The 21,569-nt window shown below is 32.5% G+C and overlaps 1 protein-coding gene across 1 annotated transcript; it reads right to left on the reverse strand.

Moving 5' to 3' along the window:
* Positions 1-17,011: 17,011 nt before the first annotated feature.
* Positions 17,012-19,271, reverse strand: LOC120154565 (protein PIN-LIKES 3-like). The gene is made up of 10 exons (XM_039166272.1): positions 19,137-19,271; positions 18,977-19,056; positions 18,739-18,863; positions 18,333-18,454; positions 18,016-18,201; positions 17,858-17,950; positions 17,688-17,788; positions 17,567-17,619; positions 17,304-17,492; positions 17,012-17,136 (listed from the first exon to the last, which is right to left on the reverse strand). The coding sequence occupies exons 1-10, from the start codon at positions 19,269-19,271 to the stop codon at positions 17,012-17,014; spliced, it is 1,209 nt and encodes a 402-aa protein (XP_039022203.1).
* Between the last annotated feature and the right edge of the window lie 2,298 nt (positions 19,272-21,569).

Below are 21,569 nucleotides of genomic sequence, written 5' to 3' on the forward strand. Positions count from 1 at the left end.
CTCAACTGGACAATAAAGTTTACAAATATACATGCCCTTTAAAAAATGCTGAGACGTACTCTAAATCTGCACTGGTCTGAAGTGGGTTTTGATCTATCTACTGCTCCTCATCTACTGAATCTACTAACCTGATCACGTAAACAATTCGACACACTAATAGCTAAAACAAAGTAATTGCATATCACTGTAAGGCTAGCTATCAAGTCTATTGATATGATCTTCTTAGTAAATACCCTTGCAATATTCGCTCTCTATGCTACTGTAAACATCATAGTGCGGTTGAGGGATTAGTGCATCTTGAAGCTCACACACCCCTGTAGTCTACTGAGATATGACCCCCCTCAGAATTGTGCATCAGACACTATATCCCTAACTAACTCACCCCTTGCGAGTGTCAGACCTCGACCTTAGTTAGTTTTAAAGGTCTTGCGGCCTACATAAGGATATACCCGGACTACATCTATACTTTCAACTCCACTAGTTTTCTAAAGGAACTAGGGTGTCCGAATCATTTCTCGAACATCAAACAAGGCTAGTTTATGTGACTCTAATTATTTGGTTTCTACATTTGTTTTACTGTTAATATTGTTTCGCTTGTAGTCTCATTTGATGATATAATGAAGTGTTGAGGTACCTCGAGTCTAAATTCATCAAAAATGAACTTTTTGACTCAAAACAGATTGAAAGTATCGATACTCCTTCAAAGGTTTCGATACTTTACATAAGTAATGATACTTTTAAACATTACCGATACTTTTAAACATCATGTTCTGCCTAGTTTCGATATTTTTTGAGAGTTTCAAAACTATGACCCAAAGTTTTGATACTCTTGAAAGAGTTTCGATACTCTTGCCTAGAAAACATGATTTTACCAGAAAAAAGTATCAATATTAATCATATAGTATCAATACACTACTTGTAGAAGTCATAAAACAAGCACAATAAACTCTATTTTTCAATTCCAAAGACCCTAGTGAGGTCCCCAAACATTTTTAAAGTCTTATGTGATATTAAGGGAGTATAACTAAGGCTTAGAAACATACTAAAAACATTAAACATAAAATATACCATGGAAGGCTAATAAACATACTCATACTCAACTTTTAAGCTAAAATCCTTTCTAATGATCCTACAACTAGTATGGAAAAGCAAATAGTGTGTTACCTGGATTCTTTGGATATTATAACCTCTCTAAAACAACTAGGAATCCATCTTTCTTTTACCCTTGTTTTTTAAAATCTCTTCAACCTCTTTCACTAACAAGGTATTTGAAATGAGTTATTTACTCAACTAGAGGCTGAATAAAACTTCATACATTCCCCATATGTGAAATTGTTTCTTAAAATGGCTTGAATCATTAAATTTATTAAAACCTGTAAAAACCCATTTTTGAAAATCATAATATTAAGGCTCTAATGGAAGTTTATGAGATAAAGAATAGGTATCTTAATTTGGTTTCTTCAATCTAGGCTTGAAATCTCAAGGGCTCTCACCTCTTTGTTTAATCGTGGGGGAAGAAAGGAAGAAGAGAATATGAGATATTTTTAGGCTGATTATTTTCGTCAAATTTTCTAGAGAAGAAGGGGTTTAAATATCCCTTGAAACAACTATAAGTAAACTACACTTCTAGTCTTTCTTCCTTTAACACACCTTTAAAAACACCAATATCCTTAGCCTATTGGGCAAACCTAAGCCCAATATCATTAAGGATTGGTCTAGTTTAAATTGGAAAATATAATGAGCTCTATTGACAGGTTTCGAGTTTATCGAAACTACTAACCCAGAAATTAGGGCATTACAATTATTCCCTCATAATAGGAAATTTCATCCCTTTTAGCAGTGAGATAATGTACTCCAATATTCCCTCGGGATTAAGATGTAGTTGACGAAGGGTTCTAAGGGTTTTCCTTAACCACTGGTCGGCTATGATTAGATCATCATCCCCTAACCCAAATAATTCAATGGTTGGGTACTTTTGGAGCCTCTCTATTGGGGTTTCCTGAGGTGATACAACTGGAGGAACAAGTTGGACTGGCTGAACAGATGGGGTAGCAGGTGCCTGAGGAATAGCTCTAACAATCCGCTCTAAGGTGAAGGTTAGATTCCTAAAGAATGCAGCCTCATTAACTCATGCATCTCCAAGCTTTCTATGCCCGGAATTTGGGACGAACTCATCTCTTAAATCCTCTACTAGCAAAACTCTTCTCTCATCTATACGCTATGTACTACAGTATGGGCTTCTATCTATATCTAAATTTGAGATTAAGAAGAAACAATAAATTACTACTACTATTGCAGATATAAAAGTACGGCATAACTCTTTAGGGGCATGTATACTTATAAACTCTTTACTGACACTGATTGACATTAACCACCACCGACCCGCAGAATCTATTATCCTGCCTACGGAAACAATCTTAAGGCTCAAGTAACTAGCTCAGTAATACACTAATAGTTAAAACATACTAACTGCATATCACTAAAAGGCTAGCTATGAAGTCTACTGATATGACTTGCTTAGTGAATATCCATGCTATATTTCTGTCTCTACGCTACTGTAGACATCATGGTGCAGATAAGAGATTATTGCATCTCGGAGCTCACGCACCCCTCTAGTCTACTGGGATATGGCCCTCGGAATTTTGCATCAGACACCATATCCTTGACTAACCCACCCCTTGCGAGTGTCAGAACTCAACCTTAGTTAGTCAGTTTTAAGGGCCTTACGCCCTACCTAAGGATATATCCTGATTGCATCTATACTTTCGACTCCACTAGCTTTTCTAAAGGAACTCGGGTGTCCTAATCATTTTTCGAGCATCAAACAAGACTAGTTTTATGTCACCCTAATCCCTAGTTTCAATGTTTTCTGGGAATTTCGAAACTATAACCCAAAGTTTTGATACTCTTCAAAGAGTTTTGATACTCTTGCCTAGAAAACACGATTTTACCAGAAACAAAGAATAAGTATTGATACTAACCCTATAGTATCAATACTCTACCTACAGAAATCATAAAACAAGCACGAGAAACTCTATTTTTCAATTCCAAAGACCCTAGTGAGGTCCCAAACATTTTTAAAGTCTTATGTGATAGATAGATTAAATTAGCTTAGTAGTATTTGAGGTTCTTAAGTATAATTAAATAAATTGATAAGACATTTTTTTAAAAATTGTATTAATTGTTGTCTTTAATAATATAACTTGTTTCTCTAATGAAATCCAACGTTGATTACTATAATCGTACATGATATTAATTTTTGATACTTCTACCAAGCTATTTGGTGTGCCATTTGTTGAAGAAGACAAGCCATCTGCAGGTATAGCTAGAAGGGTTTCAAATCGCGGTTGTGGTCGCTTTTTCGGTCATTTCGTGTTTATCGTGATTGTGGCCGTCACGGGTACTATTGGACACTATTGCGGGTGTAGCGGGTAATTCAGACAGCGACGGGAGCTATCACGTTTTTCAGACCGTATTTTGAAACGATGATTGCTAGTATAAGATAGTAAAGTGGGCAATGGCTAATAAGGCTGATTCGAGTGGTTTGAAGGATGGGCAAGTTTACTTGATTGTTGTGTTGCGAAAGCCTGATTGAAGGTGATAGATTGGGAAGTAAGGCTCGAGGATTCTTTGAATATTTAGGTAAGCTTATGATACTTTCACACTTGCATATGACTGCATTTTTACTACATTTCTGGGTTTAGGTTCTTGTTTGAACTGAGGTGATGATGAGGTACTATATTAGAGGCATTTTGAAAGACTCTAAGTGAATTGTTGTGGTTGTTTATTAAGGTCAATTTTTTAATGAACGAATGAAACCGTTGGTTATTTGATATGCCAGAATTTGAGTTTATGTATAAGCTGTCGTAAACGATTTTTGTTCGGGCACGAATTTTTACTTGGCGGGAAAAATAAAATGAATAAATAAATGATTTTGATTTTAAAAATGTTTTGGGAGTCGCTATTGACCTTTTTGGGTTAGGTAGGCCAAATACCTAAAAATAATCTTTTAAAATAGTTTTTAAGAAAACATAATTTAAAAGATAAATTGATCTGCGTATAACCAAAAATTCGTTCTTTTTAATAATAAAAAGGGATTCGTGGTCAGTTACGTTTAGGGAAGGATTAGCACCCCTATAACGCCCAAAATTGGTATCCATTAATTATAGATTGTCTCTATTATTGGAAATTTAAGAATCCAAAGATATATTTAATTCATAATCATTTGATTTCAAATTTATTACTATAATTTAAAGAAAAATATATTAATATAAATATATATATATATATATATATATATTTAATATATATTTTTTATATTTTTATAAATAAGATATTTATTTACTTAGAAATATCAGAAAATAACTTCTAGTTGCTTTAAGACATTCTCTTTCTTAATATTAAAAAATAAATAAATACTAAAACATGATTAGTTTAAATTAAATTAAATATATATATATATATATATATATATTATAAGCGTGATATTTATTATTTTTAAAATATCAGAATAGGACATCTAGTTATTTTAAGACTGTCATTTCTTAATATTTAAAAATAAATAAATATTAAAAATTAATCAAATAACAATATATATTAATATGATTAAAATAAAATAATAATAATAATTAAAATATTGAATTAAACATATAAAATTAAAATATAACTAAACAATGACTAAAATAAATATAATTAAAACTATAGTATTAAAATATAAAAAGTAATGAAAGTATTAGTGATTAAAATATAACATATTATAACTAAATGGCCTAATTCATAATTATTATTTAAAATTATAGGGGCTAAACATGGTTTTACCTTATTATTAATTTAGTGACTAAAATAAACATATATCAAATTCTAATATTAAATTAAAATAAATTAAAACATGCTTTCGAGATTAAAATTTTAATTATTAAAATTAAAAGTCTAAATATGTTATTTTACCTAAAATATATATATTTATGTTAATGATTAAATTATAATAAACTAAAATTCGAATACCAAATTATAATAAATAAAAACATACTTTAAGGATTAAATTGCAAAGTTATAAAATTACTGTAGCTGTGGGAATAGTTTAGCCAAGGGTAAAATTACACAAATGATCCCTCCCTTAAACGACGTCGTTCAAGGGAGGGTATAAATACCCTGTTATACCCGGCCTTAAGGCCAAATTTTTTTATTTCTCATTTCTCGTTCTCTCTCTAAAAAAAGAGAGAAATCTCTCTCTAAATTCCTTCAACCGGAGGAAGGCCGACCGCCGGCCCGCAACCGTGCTTCAGCGACGATCGCCGGCGGCGGCCATCGTACGTGGTGGTCGAAAATTTTCAAAATCCCCCAAATCGAAGCTTATTTGATCCTCAAACCGAATCCACCCTTATTTACCCCTAAAAATCTCTTAATAGCTCTAGATCTAGAATAAACCGAAGATTACCTTCGGTTACCGACAGTTTCCGGCGACATTTGGGCTCTCCGAGGGTAAGTTCTTATCTCCTTTTTTTCCTTTATTTCTGTTGTGTTGTTGGTTGTGCTTTCCGCCCTTTCTTTCCTTTACAGGTTCGGTGGTGGCTTTTATAGCCACCACAATGTCTTCCTCGGACCGGTTAAAGGAATGACCCTCGGTGAGTCACCGAACTATGGTGATGACTCACCATAGGGTAGCATTATGGACGACATCTTTGAGTCTTCTGGAGGCTTCAACTAGACGTGGTAGTAGCAACGGCGTCGACGTGGAGGTAGCTGGCTTCTGAAAAACTCTTTGAGGGTTGAGGCGTGGCAGCAGTAGCGGTGTCATCGTGGGGCGACTGGTAGGGGAAACGACGGCTAGAGATAGGGTGATGAAACCTTAGCAGAAATATGAAAACCCTAATTGGGTTTAGGGTTCTATTGGGCCTTTTGGGTTAGATCCGGTTTTGGGCCTTCGGGTTTGGGTCTCATGTTGTAATTGGGCTCCAATTTTGGGCCTGTAATAATGTTTGTAATTATTTATTATTTAATAATAATAACAATTTAATATTAATAATAATAATAATATAATAAAATAATTATAATAATATTTATAATAAATAAAAATATAAATAAAAACAAATGGATGAAAAAAAACTAGTATCTTCAGTTGCCTTTCTTTGCTCATTCTTATGTTAACAAGAATAGGGCAAAGACGAAAAGATAATAAGTTTTTTATCCATTTGACTTCACTTGATTAGGATGGCAATGTTGAACAAGTTCTTCTCAATATGAACTCTTTCACTAGGGATGACAATTCAGCTCTTTCTGTGATGTAATCTAGCAAAAAGTTGAACAAATTCTTCTCATTATGAACTTTTTTCTCCTCGTCAGATGAGTTCTTCTCATTATGAACTTCTTCTGGAAATGTTGATCCTCGAAAAGGTGTCATTGATTCAACTTCATATGTGATGAATTAAGGCAATGTTAAACAAGTTCTTCTCATTATGAACCTTTTCTTCCTTTTCAGATGAGTTCTTCTCATTATGATCTCTCTGAAAATATTGGTGTTGATCTATCTCCTTATGTGATAGAGTCATGCAAAAGGTTGAACAAGTTCTTCTCATTATGAACTTCTTCTTCCTCTTCAGATGAGTTCTTCTCATTATAAACTTTCTCTGGAAAAGTGTATGCTGATCTATCTCCTTCTATGATAGAGTCAAGCAAAAGGTTGAACAAGTTCTTCTCATTATGAACTTCTTCTCCTTCTTCAGATAAGTTCTTCTCATTATGAACTCTTCTGAAAATGTTGATCCATCGAGTGATGAATTCAAAATTTTGTTGAAATCTTTGCTAATCTTTGAAATTCCTCTCAAATATTCAACATTGATAAAATGAATGAAAATGCTCCTATTTTTGCAAATGTCTAAATATGATGCATGAATGTTAAGTTCATCTTTATTTGATTTCAAAGTGGCCAACTCGGTCTTCCTTCACTTAGTCAAAATCATTTCAAGATGGTATTCTCTTTTTTGGAAGAGACTCTATATCCTCTTTGCTTCATATGCGTTAAAGTCTCAGAATAAATGTTTCATTCACAAAATTCTTAATGCAATCAAAATTATGACCTTGTTGCCCCATTTTATCATGGATAACACCGTCTTTCTTTGTTTGGACTTGTGTAAAAATCCAATAAACCTTTCTTCTTTGAAAATAGAATCTATCATCTTTGAAGAGAGAATATATCATCTTTGAAGAATGTAGATGTAGATATACCAAACTTACTAGATAAATTAAGAGAGCAGTATCTAATATGATTTGACTCTTGAAACACATCATAAGGAGGATTTATCCTAATTCCTTTCATGTCTCCACATCTAATCAGATCTCGAACAAAGCCATTCAGACCATATTATATCGAGAAGCTTAATAACAATATGTTGTTCAATCTTAGTTGGCTCCACTAGTTTCTTGTTAAAATTTCAGCTCCCCTTCTGGGGGAAAAATCTTCATCATATCTTACTTCAAAGCTTGGTGTTGAAGAAGATAAACTTCATTTCGGATCAATAAATGGAAATACCATATGATTGCAATATTGGTTCAGCACCATAATCACTGGTTTGTAACATATTCGTTCTTTCTTGTGGTTTCTGTACAAATTTTTGTAAAACATTTGACAACACATTCATCATTTCATGTGGTTTCTGCACATATGTTCGTAAAATATTTGACAACATATTCATCCTTTCTTGTGGCTTCTGCACAAATGTTTGCAGTGAAGCTCTTTTTCATAGTGTTCAAAGCTTTTGTATGATGTCACAAGACCATTTGAGAACAACACTCAGTGGGAATACAAATGGGATGTTGGTGTGTTTCATGACCAAAAAGTTGGTCAAATTCACAAAATATGTTAGTGTCGAATTGAATAAGAGATACCAACTGATCTTGATATCATCTCGGGAAAGGGAAAGTGTGATACCGATCACATTTTCTTCCATAATGAGTGTTGTACAAAGTAGAAACACATCAGCTATAGGAGCCATGTACAGAAAGAGGTCCATGGAAGTCTTGCTGCTGTAGATGAAACGCACATGATAAACCAAATAGATGAATCGCACATGATAAACAAAATAGATGAAAACTCATTTCACCCTGACTGGCAATGATAACCCCAGTAACAACGGGAATAAGGTTAATATACTTAAGCCGAACTTCTTTCTTCAACATCATCAAGTAAGCAAAAAACTGTTGTGAAAAACAGCTTCATAGCCCCAACAGTATGATTGAAACTAATTTCTAGGAACCTCAAAAAAAATATTTCTAATTATCACCGACACACAAAATACAAAATTCAAAGCCGAGATTTTAAGGAACTGAACCCTGGATCGAATGGTCTACATGGGGACCATCTTTATTCATGTAACTGTGATGTATCTTAACAAAGAACACGCTGTCATGTGACACATGGTTAAGAATATTGGTTATTTGAAACTATACTTGCTGATTAAATATTTGTTCAACACCATGATCCTAATGCAACTGTTTGATGAACGAAACAATTATGTACAGTCAGCTCTACTGTCACTGTTTCACCATTTTCATTCTTCATTCCTTTCTACCTTATTGGAAATATTTGTTCAAATTAATGATGTTTCTGCAAGATATAGGCTTTCAACATGCCCTAACATTTGCTGATACAAACGTTCAAAATGCGTCAACATTCCTATTTATGATTGAAATGGGCTTTCAGCCTGCCCCAATATTTGCTGATACAAACGTTCAAAACGTGTCAATATTCCAATTTCTGATTGTAATGGGCTTTCAGCATGTCTCAACATTTACTTCTTGTTGATGTGAGCATTCGAGAACCTTTCTCATTTGACACTATCCTGTTTGAAAATGTTTTTCCTCTTTTCTTTATCGAAGAATGAAAGAATTTTGTAAAGTATTGCCTATTATAGGTTCACAATAGAATCAAATCATAAGCATGAATTCAAATAATATCAAAATAATCAACTACACTTTTAAATAAAAAAACATAGTCCTATGGAAGGTGTCAAAATTATTGATTGATTTAAGGCTTAGGTTGATTTTGGTAAAGTAAGGTCTATCATGTTGATCCAACAGATATGTCTCTTTGAGCTTACACTATATTGAAGGAATGGATGTTATGCTCATCTCATAGAGATACTTATTGGTTCCAGAATCTCATGAACGTCTTTGGGATGTTCGGTGCTTCATCAAGAGCTTAAGATAGTCTCTTATGTCGTTGTTGCACCATTTAATATACGAGTCACCTTTTTAGGTTTTCAACTCGGATCCTCCTTAGGTTTCAAGACGTTATTCAAAATTTACATCTTGAACCCCCTTTTATCATTTTTCATATCATGCATTAAAGATTTTAAAAACCAATTTTTTCAAATAAAAAATCCATCCTGAGAGGCGGAATGAAATATGAAGATAGTCTCTTTCACATAGAAATCCATGTATGATTAGAATGGACTTTTCAGGTGCGTAACGTAGGCCAGGGCTTATGGTTACGAAAGAAAGGGATAAAAAGGCCCAAACAAGTGTTTTAAGGGTAATTGAACCAAGGACCAAATCATTCTGATGCCTTCAATCTTGCCTTGCTTGACTTGGATCTGCTTTGCTGGGGATTTTTCCATAAGATTCATTCATCTCCAGCATTTCTTGTGCTTCTTGTTGAATATGAATCTTTGAACTTATTGCACTTAATCAACCTTGTAACTTGAGGCTCAATGAGTCACCCATCTTGATTCAATTTTTCCTTTTTTCCTTTCCTTTTCTTTTCTTTCCTTTCCTTTTTTTTTTTGAGTATAGGACTTCAATTGCTTTGAGCACCTCCTTCTCCTCTTACATTTCGAAAATTCTTTCGTTATTCTTGAATGGATTGATCTTTAAGCACTTTGTATTTGACCTACCTTGTAGTTCAAAATTCTCTTCATTTTATGTAGATTTGCCTTCGTAATTGATAATCTTTATTCCTGTGAGCAGATATCCTTCTTCTTGCCCCCCAATGTGGAGTGTGATCCTTGGTTAGGGTTGAATCAGAAGAAAAAATATTATACACTCAAAAGGGGACCAACAAGGGATATATTTTTCTCCTTTTGCGAAGGATAAATAAAACAATGTCGTTCGTCATCTCATACACAGAAGCCTTTGTAAAAAGAGGTATCCCCAGGGGGATGAATATTCAAGATTAATCTTTACTTACATGAAAACAATGTAATTAATGCATGATATAATTATTCAATCTCTCTTTATTTTTTTCCTTCTTGCTTTGAGTATGCCCCAATCACTCGAAATTATCTTTGATAAGTTGGTCCATGATGCCTCATCTCGTCTCTTCTTGCAGGAAGATTCACATATAATTTGAAAGTTTGGTTCTTTTGAGGTCTTTTGGTTTATGATGGTTTTGTATTTGGAAGGACAAATGTGTGACTTTTGAAGTCGTGTATATGGTGGAATGTTATAAACCAATCAACTCTACCCAAGAAGGTAAATATCTGGATTTGGTGTCTCAAAAAGAGGTAGAGACATGACTTTAGAGTCTCATATAAAAGTAGTGTCAAGATTTGGTTATGGTAAAGGTCAAGTAATTGGCATTGGATGGGATATGAAAGGTATAATTTTACCACTTGGCGAAAATCATAATTCTTGAAAAAGAATATTTAATCTACTTGATACTCAAAAATTTCAAGATTAAAATTTGATTCATTGCTCATAACTATAAAAGCAACACAAATTTATTTATCACAAAGAGACGAAAAGGAACAAAAACATGTTCAAACAAGATGCTGAAAATAGAAAAGTACTACAGTGGTAGATAACAACTTCTACTTGTTTATTTAGTCTTGCTCTATCATTCATCGAATGTTGGGTGTGTACTTGGCCTAGGATTTTTCATCCTTATTTGCCCCCCATTTCTTGATCATTTCTTATGTCAAAACTCTCTTGTCAACAAGCGTCTCTATTTCTTTTAACAGTGGCCAACAACTCCCTCTTGAATGTCCCTTTACCCCCAAGTGAAAATTACAAACACTACCTTGATCATAACTATGAGCAGAAGGGTTTGGTGGCATTTTCATTGGTCTTGGAGTAATATACTGACCTTTAATCAAATGAGGATACAAGTATGAAATAGAAGTTTGGAACACCTTCAAAGTATTTCTTAATCATGTGACTTTCTTTGGTCAATCCGAACAACTACTTGCTTTTTTTCTTTTGCAGTTGCGGGGACTCTGGATGCTATATTCATTCACATCATCAGCTTTCGCTTTTTGATCCTTCGGGTTTCTGGATATAACTTTTAAGTTTCCTTTGGTGATCACATTTTCAATTAATTCTCAATTTGTCATAAGATTCTCGAATTCCTTCGTCGGATTTGCCAGTATTAACTCGAAGAAAGGAACAGGAAGGGAATCACGAAACATATGTGATATTTCTTCTTCTAACTTGGGAGGTTGAACTTGTGCTACCACTCCTCTCCATCTTAAGGCATACTCTTGAAACCCTTTATTGGCTTTCATTTTTACTCCTTGAAGATCCATACGTTTGGGGGCTAAGCCTTTAACATACCGATATTGTCCCAAAAATGCATCAGCTATATCAACCCATCTCTTGATATGTTCTTGGGTCAAATGATTATATGATACTACTGCTGGTCCAATGAGGCTATCATGGAAAGAGTGAATTAACATATCATCAGAACTTAAATATCCTTCCATTTTTCTGTAAAATATTCTCAGGTGGATTAGGGGACAACTAGTGCCATCATATTTCTCAAAATCAGACATACTGAATTCATGGGGAATAACCAAGTTTGGAACCAAGTTGAGTTCTCGTGCTTCTAGTTCTTTGTGGGAGGCATTAACACCATTCATATTTCTGATTGCTTCATCCGCCCTCTTGAATCTCTCCTCATATTGTGAATAATTAATGAGGTTATTCCTTGGGTTCGAGTGGGATGCCCCAGGGTATGTTATCATTTTCGATGCATTAATTTGATAGTATTATTTCTCTTTAGCAGTTATCTCTTCATTTCTCGTATCATGATGTAACCCTGTCAATTGTTCTGGCCACTGATCTTGTAGTTCTTCATAAGATTGCACCATTGTTTTCATGATGATGGTACAATAATATGAATGAATGATCTCGGTTTTACTGTTACAAAACTTTCCATGAATTATTTACATGTTTGTATAATTAATGTATATAACAATACTTAAATAAAAAATGTAATTTAAATGCGAAAAATGCATAAATGCAAAAATAAGAATGCAAACTGTGCAATGCATAGATGCAAATATAAAATGAAAATGAAAATGAAAATATAGAAATGCAAATGCAAACATAAAAGTATGAATGCAAAATGAAAATGCAAAGATGCAAAATGAAAATGCATGTATGAAAAGGTGTTACTCAAGAGTTATCATCTTAGAACAAATTTCATTGAACACAAAAGTTTTGGTGCATCAAACAAAACTTTTACATGTAGGGGATAACTTTCACTCCTAACTTCTCTATTTCCCTTAAAAGCCAAATTAACTTCCACTCATGCTCATGTGTGGAGTTATCAATCTGCTTTAATTCTCTCGTGAAGCCAGTTAAGTCTACCAGCTTATGAGCCACATTACTTGTTTGAACAACAACTTCCTTCATGACATTGTCTTTTTCCTTCATCTTTTGTGTCAACTCTCGGAGTTGTAAACAATTTTATTCATTTTTTCTTGTGAGAGAATCTTTATGTTCAAGAAGTTCTCGTACAAGATTTCATAATCATCTAAACATTTCTTCAATGTCTTGTTCTTGGCTATAGTGGCTTTTAATTCAATATCAATCTCATGTTGATGGGTCTGATATGATGCTTCCATGTTAGTCATAGCACTATTCAATATTTGATTTTTGACTTGACATCTTTTCAATTCACTGACATATGTATTGTGTCTTTCTTCTGAAACTCGTAAATCATGAGAAAACTTCTTGGCTCGTCCTTCATTTATGTTGCAGTTCTTTTTTAGTTTGGTGACCACTGTTATCCACTCTTCTGGGGTATTTCCTATGCCAGCATTTTGAAAGGTTTGACTGACCTTCTGGAAATCTTCATGCATGGTTTCCATTTTGGTGCTCAATTTATCGTTTTGATCCTTCAAATAACATGCTTGAGCTTCATAAAAACCTCCTTTATTCTGAATGCCCTGACTGATACTTTTACCAAAGAATAGTTTTGGTATCAATCTAACAGGATCTTTGTATGCATAGCTCGCTTCTATCCTCAGAGTTTCCTCAGGATGTATTTCTTTGGTTGTGTCATATTTTGTTTGATCATAAAACTTTTTGTCCATTTATGAAAACTTTCCAATTTGATGAACAGTTTTTCGAATCAACACCTTTTGGTTATGCCATGATCATGCAATTAAAACAAAAGAAATTAATATAAACAAGTTAGAGCAAAATAAAAATGAGAAAGGAAAAAATACATTGGTTAGTACCAATTAATGGAAAGAAAAGATTCTATCTATCAAGGTATAAATCTTAACCTCATGTTTTCCAGTTCCATGCTTTGTTTGGAAAAATTAACCTAACCGTATGATTTCTAGTTCGCATGCATTTATTCAGAAAAAAGAAATGATATCAAATAAATTAACACCTAAAGCTTATTTCTCCTTTCTGTACACCTACGGACAAGGTTTCAATATTGTCTTAGATCAGGAGAATTTCTAGGGTTTATTATATGCAAGGTTTCAGTTCTAGGAGCAAAGGTACTCGAACTGTCCTTGTTGGTGCCCCCTTGGGCTGCCAAATCCTCAATCCTAGTCCATTACAGACTTAAGTGGATCGAGTTTAATTCGAGGGGACACATTTCCCTATGCCTGACACGGAGAATAAATTCTCATGAAGACATAGAGCATATGAACCCCGAAAGTTACTTGCTAGATCTGACACGGAGAATAAATTCTCACGAAGACGTCGTTTTCACTCCAACTTAAAAGGGAAAAATCTCAAGTATAAAGATTATGTTTATGCAATGTATGTGTTGTGTGTGATGAGAAATATTCAAACCTCTGACAAAACAAATAAAAAATGAAATTTAATATCTGAAAAGAAAAAAAATATATGTACATAATAAATATTATGAAAATCATAAGTAATAATAAAAAAAAATTGAAAGAAAAGAATTATAAATTAAATAAATATGAATTTTTAATTTCTAATTGATAGAGACAATTTATAATTGATTTTAAAGCTTGACCAAGTCCCCAGCAGAGTCGCCAAGCAGTCGTAACCGATTTTTGTCTGGGCACGAATTTTTACTTGGCGGGAAAAATAAAATGAATAAATAAATGATTTTGATTTAAAAAAATGTTTTGGGAGTCGCCATTGACCTTTTTGGGTTAGGTAGGTCAAATACCTAAAACAATTTTTTAAAATAGTTTTTAAGAAAACATAATTTAAAAGATAAATTGATCTGCGTATAACCAAAAATTCGTTCTTTTTAATAATAAAAAGGGATTCGTGGTCGGTTACGTTTAGGGAAGGATTAGCACCCATATAACGCCCAAAATTGGTATCCATTAATTATAAATTGTCTCTATTATTGGAAATTTAAGAATTCAAAGATATATTTAATTCATAATCCTGTGATTTCAAATTTATTACTATAATTTTAAGAAAAATATATTAATATCTATATATTTAATATATATTTTTTATACTTTTATAAATAAGATATTTATTTACTTAGAAATATCAGAAAAAAGACTTCTAGTTGCTTTAAGACAACCCCTTTCTTAATATTAAAAAATAAATAAATATTAAAACATGATTAAAATAATTTATATATTAAATTAAATATATATTTTTTATAAGCATGATATTTATTATTTTTAAAATACCAGAATAGGACATCTAGTTGTTTTAAGACTTCCCTTTCTTAATATTTAAAAATAAATAAATATTAAAATAATTAATCAAATAATAATATATATTAATATGATTAAAATAAAATAAATAATAATAATTAAAATATTGAACTAAACATATAAAATTAAAATATAACTAAACAATGACTAAAATAAATAAAATTAAAACTATAGTATTAAAATATAAAAAGTAATGAAAGTATTAGTGATTAAAATATAACATATTAAAACTAAATGGCCTAATTCATAATTATTATTTAAAATTATAGGGGCTAAACATGCTATTTTACCTTATTATTAATTCTGTGACTAAAATAAACATATATCAAATTCTAATATTAAATTAAAATAAATTAAAACATGCTTTCGGGATTAAAATATTAACTATTAAAATTAAAGGTCTAAATATGTTATTTTACCTAAAATATATATATTTATGTTAATGATTAAATTATAATAAACTAAAATTCGAATACCAAATTATAATAAATAAAAACATGCTTTAAGGATTAAATTGCAAAGTTATAAAATTACAGTGGCTGCGGGAATAGTTTAGCCAAGGGTGGAATTACACAAATGTTCCCTCCCTTAACGACATCATTCAAAGGAGGGTATAAATACCCTGTTATACTCGGCCTTAAGGCCAATATTTTTTATTTCTCATTTCTCGTTCTCTCTCTAAAAACGAGAGAGAGATTTCTCTCTCGCCTCTCTCTAAAATCCTCCAACCAGAGGAAGGTCGATCGACGGTCGACAACCGTGCTCCAGCGTCGATCGTCGCCGCCGACCACCGTACGTGGTGGCCAGAAATTTTCAAAATCCCCCAAATCGAAGCTTATTCGATCCTCAAATCGAATCCACCCTTATTTACCCCTAAAAATCTCGTAATAGCTCCAGATCTAGAATAAACCGAAGATTTCCTTCTGTTACTGACAATTCTCGGTGACGTTTGGGCTCTCCGAGGGGTAAGTTCTTCTCTCCTTTTTTTCCCTTTATTTCTGTTGTGTTGTTGGTTGTGCTTTCTGCCCTTTCTTTCCTTTGCATGCTCGGTGGTGTCTTTTATAGCCACCATAGTGTCTTCCTCGGACTGGTTAAAGGAATGGCCCTCGGTGAGTCACCGAACTATGGTGGTGACTCACCATAGGGTAGCAACGTGGACGGCGTCTTTGAGTCTTCTGGAGGCTTCAACTAGACGTGGCAGTAGCAGCGACGTCGACGTGGAGGTAACTGGCTTCTGGAAAGCTCTGCGAGGGTTGAGTTGTGGCAGCAGCGGCGGCGGCGGCTGGCAGTGGAAACGACAGCTGGAGATAGGGTGATGAAACCCTAGCAGAAATGTGAAAACCCTAATTGGGTTTAGGGTTCTATTGGGCCTTTTGGGTCAGATCCAGTTTTGGGCCTCCAGGTTTGGGTCTCCTGTTGTAATTGAGCTCCGATTTTGAGCCTGTAATAATGTTTGTAATTATTTATTATTTAATAATAATAATAATATAATAATATTAATATTAATAATAATAATAATAAAATAAAATAAAATAAAATAATTATAATAATATTTATAATAAATAAAAATATAAATAAAAACAAATGGATGAAAAAAAACTAGTATCTTCAGATAAGCCTTCACATCTTAATCATAGTCCTGGCAGATGCATATGCTTTGAGAGTTTGAATGGTTTCTTTCCGAGGCTGAGTGAGTTAGAGGCTAAATTGCATATTTTTTCCATCATTATTTGAAGTTGGACTTCCCTTTTTGTCTTCGAGGTTATTGCCGGCACTTTAAAACGGTTGCTCCAAGCTTTGTATTTTTAGAGTTCAAGGTTTCAGTAAAAAATATAAGAGTCAAACAGCCTATCTTGCATGGCAAAACTGTGTCAAATCAATTCCATTAATGCATCACATCAACATTTTACCAACCCCTCGACCCATCTCTGATCGCCACCCTCGTTAAAAGAAAAGCATAACTTATTATAGAAAAGAATTGTTTAAGCTAGAGCAAGTTTAGTTGACATTTGAACCTCGAATCTCCTAAATGTGAAAACCTTGACAAACTAGAAGCTATAAATATTCTATCCCATTTAGGGAAGTCAACTCTCTTTTTTTTGTATTTGGGCAGCAAATAATCAAGCCAGAATCCACATGAACAAGGTAGACCAAATTGTGAGGGTGAATGCTGCTATTACGTAAGTCCACAGCATTATCACTGAAGTCTCGCATTGACCAAGCTGAAATTTTTGGGTCATGGTACCTGCCAATGTTCATTATATTATCAAATCAGCATAAATATGTTCAAATATTTATGTTATGTTTGTGCATTTTAGTCATAGTATAATCGTATTTAAAGTGCTACATACTAGTTCCTACTTATTAACATATAGATTTCGACTTAATCCTTTGTGATGTTACAGACATTACCTACTGATATTGCTGGTGGAACAGCAAATTGAAGCAGAAGAACGAAGTGATATAACTTATTTTCTGATGCGATCAATCCCAAATGGAGAGCTGCTTTAACAACACCGATCCCTATTAATGGCAACAATATGTTCCTCACTCCTATTATCCCTATTATCACAGTTCTACTCACATCCGATCCATTCAGACCTGCAACAAAAACCATGTACATATATCAGTTGATTTCGTATCCGATTTTTAAAAAATGAAGTAAAAACACAAACCTCTCGAAAGATTGCCCCCCATGATCAAGGTCATACATGGAATTGCTGTCTCCCTGCATTTAACATCATTTTTATTTGTAAATGAAATGAATATATAGAATGTAAAAGGAAGCATTCATACCCTAATATATATGCAGAGCTGTCGACTACACGAAGTGGAGCTTCATTTCCGATCAGTAGTTTTCGGATCGGAGATGCTATCCCGATTATAAACCCTACAATCTGTGCATACGATTATGATACGTAAAAAGAAATACTATATGAATATGAAGGATTTCATTCTTAGCATACCGCTGCAATTGCTGTTGGTGCAAACACTTTCTTTAGGTCAACCTTTTCCGAAATGCTCTTCATTCGCCGCATTATTTTCTTCCAAGCTGACAACTATAAAGAGACGAATCTTAAAATTAAAGCTTGACATTTAGATGAAAAAGGGAACAGAAACAAACCTTTGCGATTGTTCCATTGAAACTGGTGGTAAGTAGAGGAATACCGTCGACGTCAATTGATGGAAGAACATCTAATTCAGTGCAACTTTCTGCAGCTGTTTCAGAAGTGGAGTCATTTTCTATGGTTTTATTTACATACAACCGTATGATTCCATATACATATGACCACATGTAAATTGCTCCAATCTGTATAAAGGTCGTTCCATCCATAAAATAATAAAATTAATAATAAAAGCCACAGAAATATATATATATATATATATATATATATATATATATAAGCGTGTGTGTGAATTTATACATAGAATGATACATACAGCTAAAGATAGTGAAGCATAAGACCTAGCATGTAAAGAACAAACAGATGGATCTCCAAATGGATTATTTGACTCCTCACACACTGCTGGAATCATAATCAGAGTCAGAGTCCCAACATTTCCTGTTCAAAATCAAAGCAAAATCTAATAAAAAAAAAGGTTAAACATAAGGTATAACATAGAGTTGAATATCTATATCTTTTAAAATATTTAAGTTTTATGTTAGAATAATAACCATTATTTTAACCACTTAAATAACTTAATTTGTGTATCTTAATTATTATATGTAAAAGTACACTAAAGTCTAAATAATGAATATTATAAGTTAATGTCCACATGGATTATAAATGATAAGTCAACAAAGAAATAATCGGACATCAAGTATTGTCATCTTTAACAAATTTACCGGCGGAACAGCAACCGATGACAATGGCCTGAAGGTGGCCAGGAGTTTTAGTGATTTTTATGAGAAGCCAAGCCAGTATTGAGCCGAAAATGTATGCCAGCAGAAGATTTAATGGCATGAACCACCTGATAACCCAAAATCATGAACAAAAAATCAACTCACTACTCTACAAATACGTATATCAGAGATTTATGGACAAAAATTTAAGAAAAGAAAGATTAAAACAAGGTGAACTAACAAGGTCATGAAACTCTGGAACGTGACCGTCTCAGCTGAGCTGCTGGCCGCAAGTGCAGGACTTAACACGTAGAATACAATCTATATATGAGAATAAAAATGTTAATTACTAAAGAAATTCGAGAATTGAAGACAAAAAGGGTTGATTTTTATGAAATTACATTGTTCAAATGGCGGTTTGGCTCAGACCCCAAGAGCTTTATGCGATCCGAAGCAATGAAGAAGCCAACTCCAGTCATCAGAATTACTTTGAGAACGGGCATTAGTGCCACAACGAAGAGATTTGCAAACCCCATTGGCCTGAAAATGAAGAATAAATTATACAATTTCTTAAATTCTTTTAGCAGCAACACCAGATATTTATTGCAACTCTGGATAATTTATACTTTTATTATAACATGGATAAACTACACATGGTCCTCCGACTATAAAATATTATTTTGTTGAGTCCTCAATTATTAAAAATTACAAAATGATCTTTCGACTATAGAGCCTTACTTTTTTTAGTCCCTCAACTATTAAAAATTACAAAAAGATCACCCGACTATTCATATGTTCCAAACTCATCATTTTTAGTTAAAAACAATGATGGTAGTCTGAGCTGGATATTAACTTGCAACGATAAAATCTAATCCTAAAATCTCAAAGGACTATCATATCACAATCAACATATCAACGTCTAGCTCAGATGACTATCAAAATTTTAACGAAAAATGACGAGTTTGAAACATATGAATAGTCAAATGACTACTTTGTAATTTTTTATAGTCGATAAACTCAACAAATCAATGATATATAATCGGGGATCATTTTATAACTTTTAATTGTCAGCGATTTAATAAAGCAATTCCCTATAATATAGAGACTATTTATGTACTTCACCCTTATAATTAAATAATTTATAGTAATTAGAGTTATATGTTTAAATGATAATGAGTAATAATAAATAATATTTTTTTACCTAATACCGGCTAGGTTTATTAGATATGAAATAAATCTTTATACAAAGTACACACAAATTACTAAATCTAAACTTATTGCGAGCTCTATCTTCATCTATGCTAGAGGGTTTTTTTTTTTTCAAATCTTACCAAATTTGATTTAATTATATTAGTTATTGAACAAAAAGTGGTACCAAACGAAAGCAAAATTAATTGAACTTAAACATATAATTGGGCAAAGTTTGGTAACTGTGGGCATAATAGAATGAGCGGTGGTGATCAGTGATGGTTTCATGCTCTAAATTCTTATATAATAATAAGTGTTTAAATTATATATATTTTTTATTTATGTATTTAAGTTTTTTTTGTTATATTTTTAACGTTATTGTTTAGGTGCTTACGATGTAACAATAGTTAAAAATAAGTCAACCAAACATGTGATTTATTTTTTTTATTTTTTTTTATTTTTAGAAATTCATAAATTTTTAAAAAACAACTATCATCACCATAAGCGACCACCCGCTCACTTATTGACCACCATCCAACCATTCACACATCGATTGTGATGGATATGTGTTGGAATTTAGGGTATAAATTTAGGGATTTTGGTTTATGAATTTTAGGGGTTTGAAGTTATGATTGAGGACCAGGGATGGTTGTGTAGGCGATCAGTGGGGGCGACTACTACAATGGATGCCCGACGAGTGGATGCTTTGTGATTAAGGATTTTAGAATTTTTTTGAGATTATTGAAAAGTAATAATAATTTTAAGTTTTTTTTAAAAAAAAAATTTTAAAAATTTATAAAGGCGTCTCATGTCACGTTCTAAGTGGTTGACTGATTTTTTCTAACGTATGTTACAATTGATGTAGTTAAACAATAACATTGAAAACATTAGAAACCTAAATTGATAAAAAAACATTTTGACACCTAAATGAGAAATTATGTATGGTTTGAGATTTTTTTTTGTATATATTAATCCTTTTTAGAATAATATATATTCAATGAACATTTTATAAAAGTTTCTATAGGCTGATTTATCGTATTCTTGTTATAATATATAAATCGCTTCATTAATTTTATTTTTTTAATTTATTTATATTTTATAAAGAATTAACTTTGATATGTTTAAAGATTAGTTTAACTTTGATTTTGAACATTAATGCATAAAATAATTTTTAAAATAGTATTTGAAGTTTGGTTTAAATATTTAGTTATTGTAAAAAATAATTTTTAAATAGATATAATATTTATTTTAAGGATAAGCTTTTTATCATGAATTTATATTTTATGTTTTGGATAGTTCTAGCAAGAATGACTTGGTGGGACGAATTTGGATTATTCTAGTGAGACGAATTTAATGAATTCATAGTCCATGATTTAGATGGACTTAGTAAGCCAAATTTAATGGATTCATCGACTTAAGAGGTTGAGTTTTACACTGTTAATGAGTTCATAGCTCAGGATTTAAGTAGTCAGTGTGAGATGAGCATGATTAATACACCGAATTGAGATTATGAACTATTAAATGTTATTAATTAATTCATATTTCATGTTTTGGGTGATCCAAGAGAAATGAATTGAGGAATTCATTGAATCTTAAAAATTGAGAGGTCGAACTTTTTAAATGTTCTTAATGATTTCATATTTTTA

Source organism: Hibiscus syriacus, unplaced genomic scaffold (assembly GCF_006381635.1).
Source record: "Hibiscus syriacus cultivar Baekdansim isolate YM2019G1 unplaced genomic scaffold, ASM638163v2 tig00111132_pilon, whole genome shotgun sequence".
Taxonomy (NCBI): Eukaryota; Viridiplantae; Streptophyta; class Magnoliopsida; order Malvales; family Malvaceae; genus Hibiscus; species Hibiscus syriacus.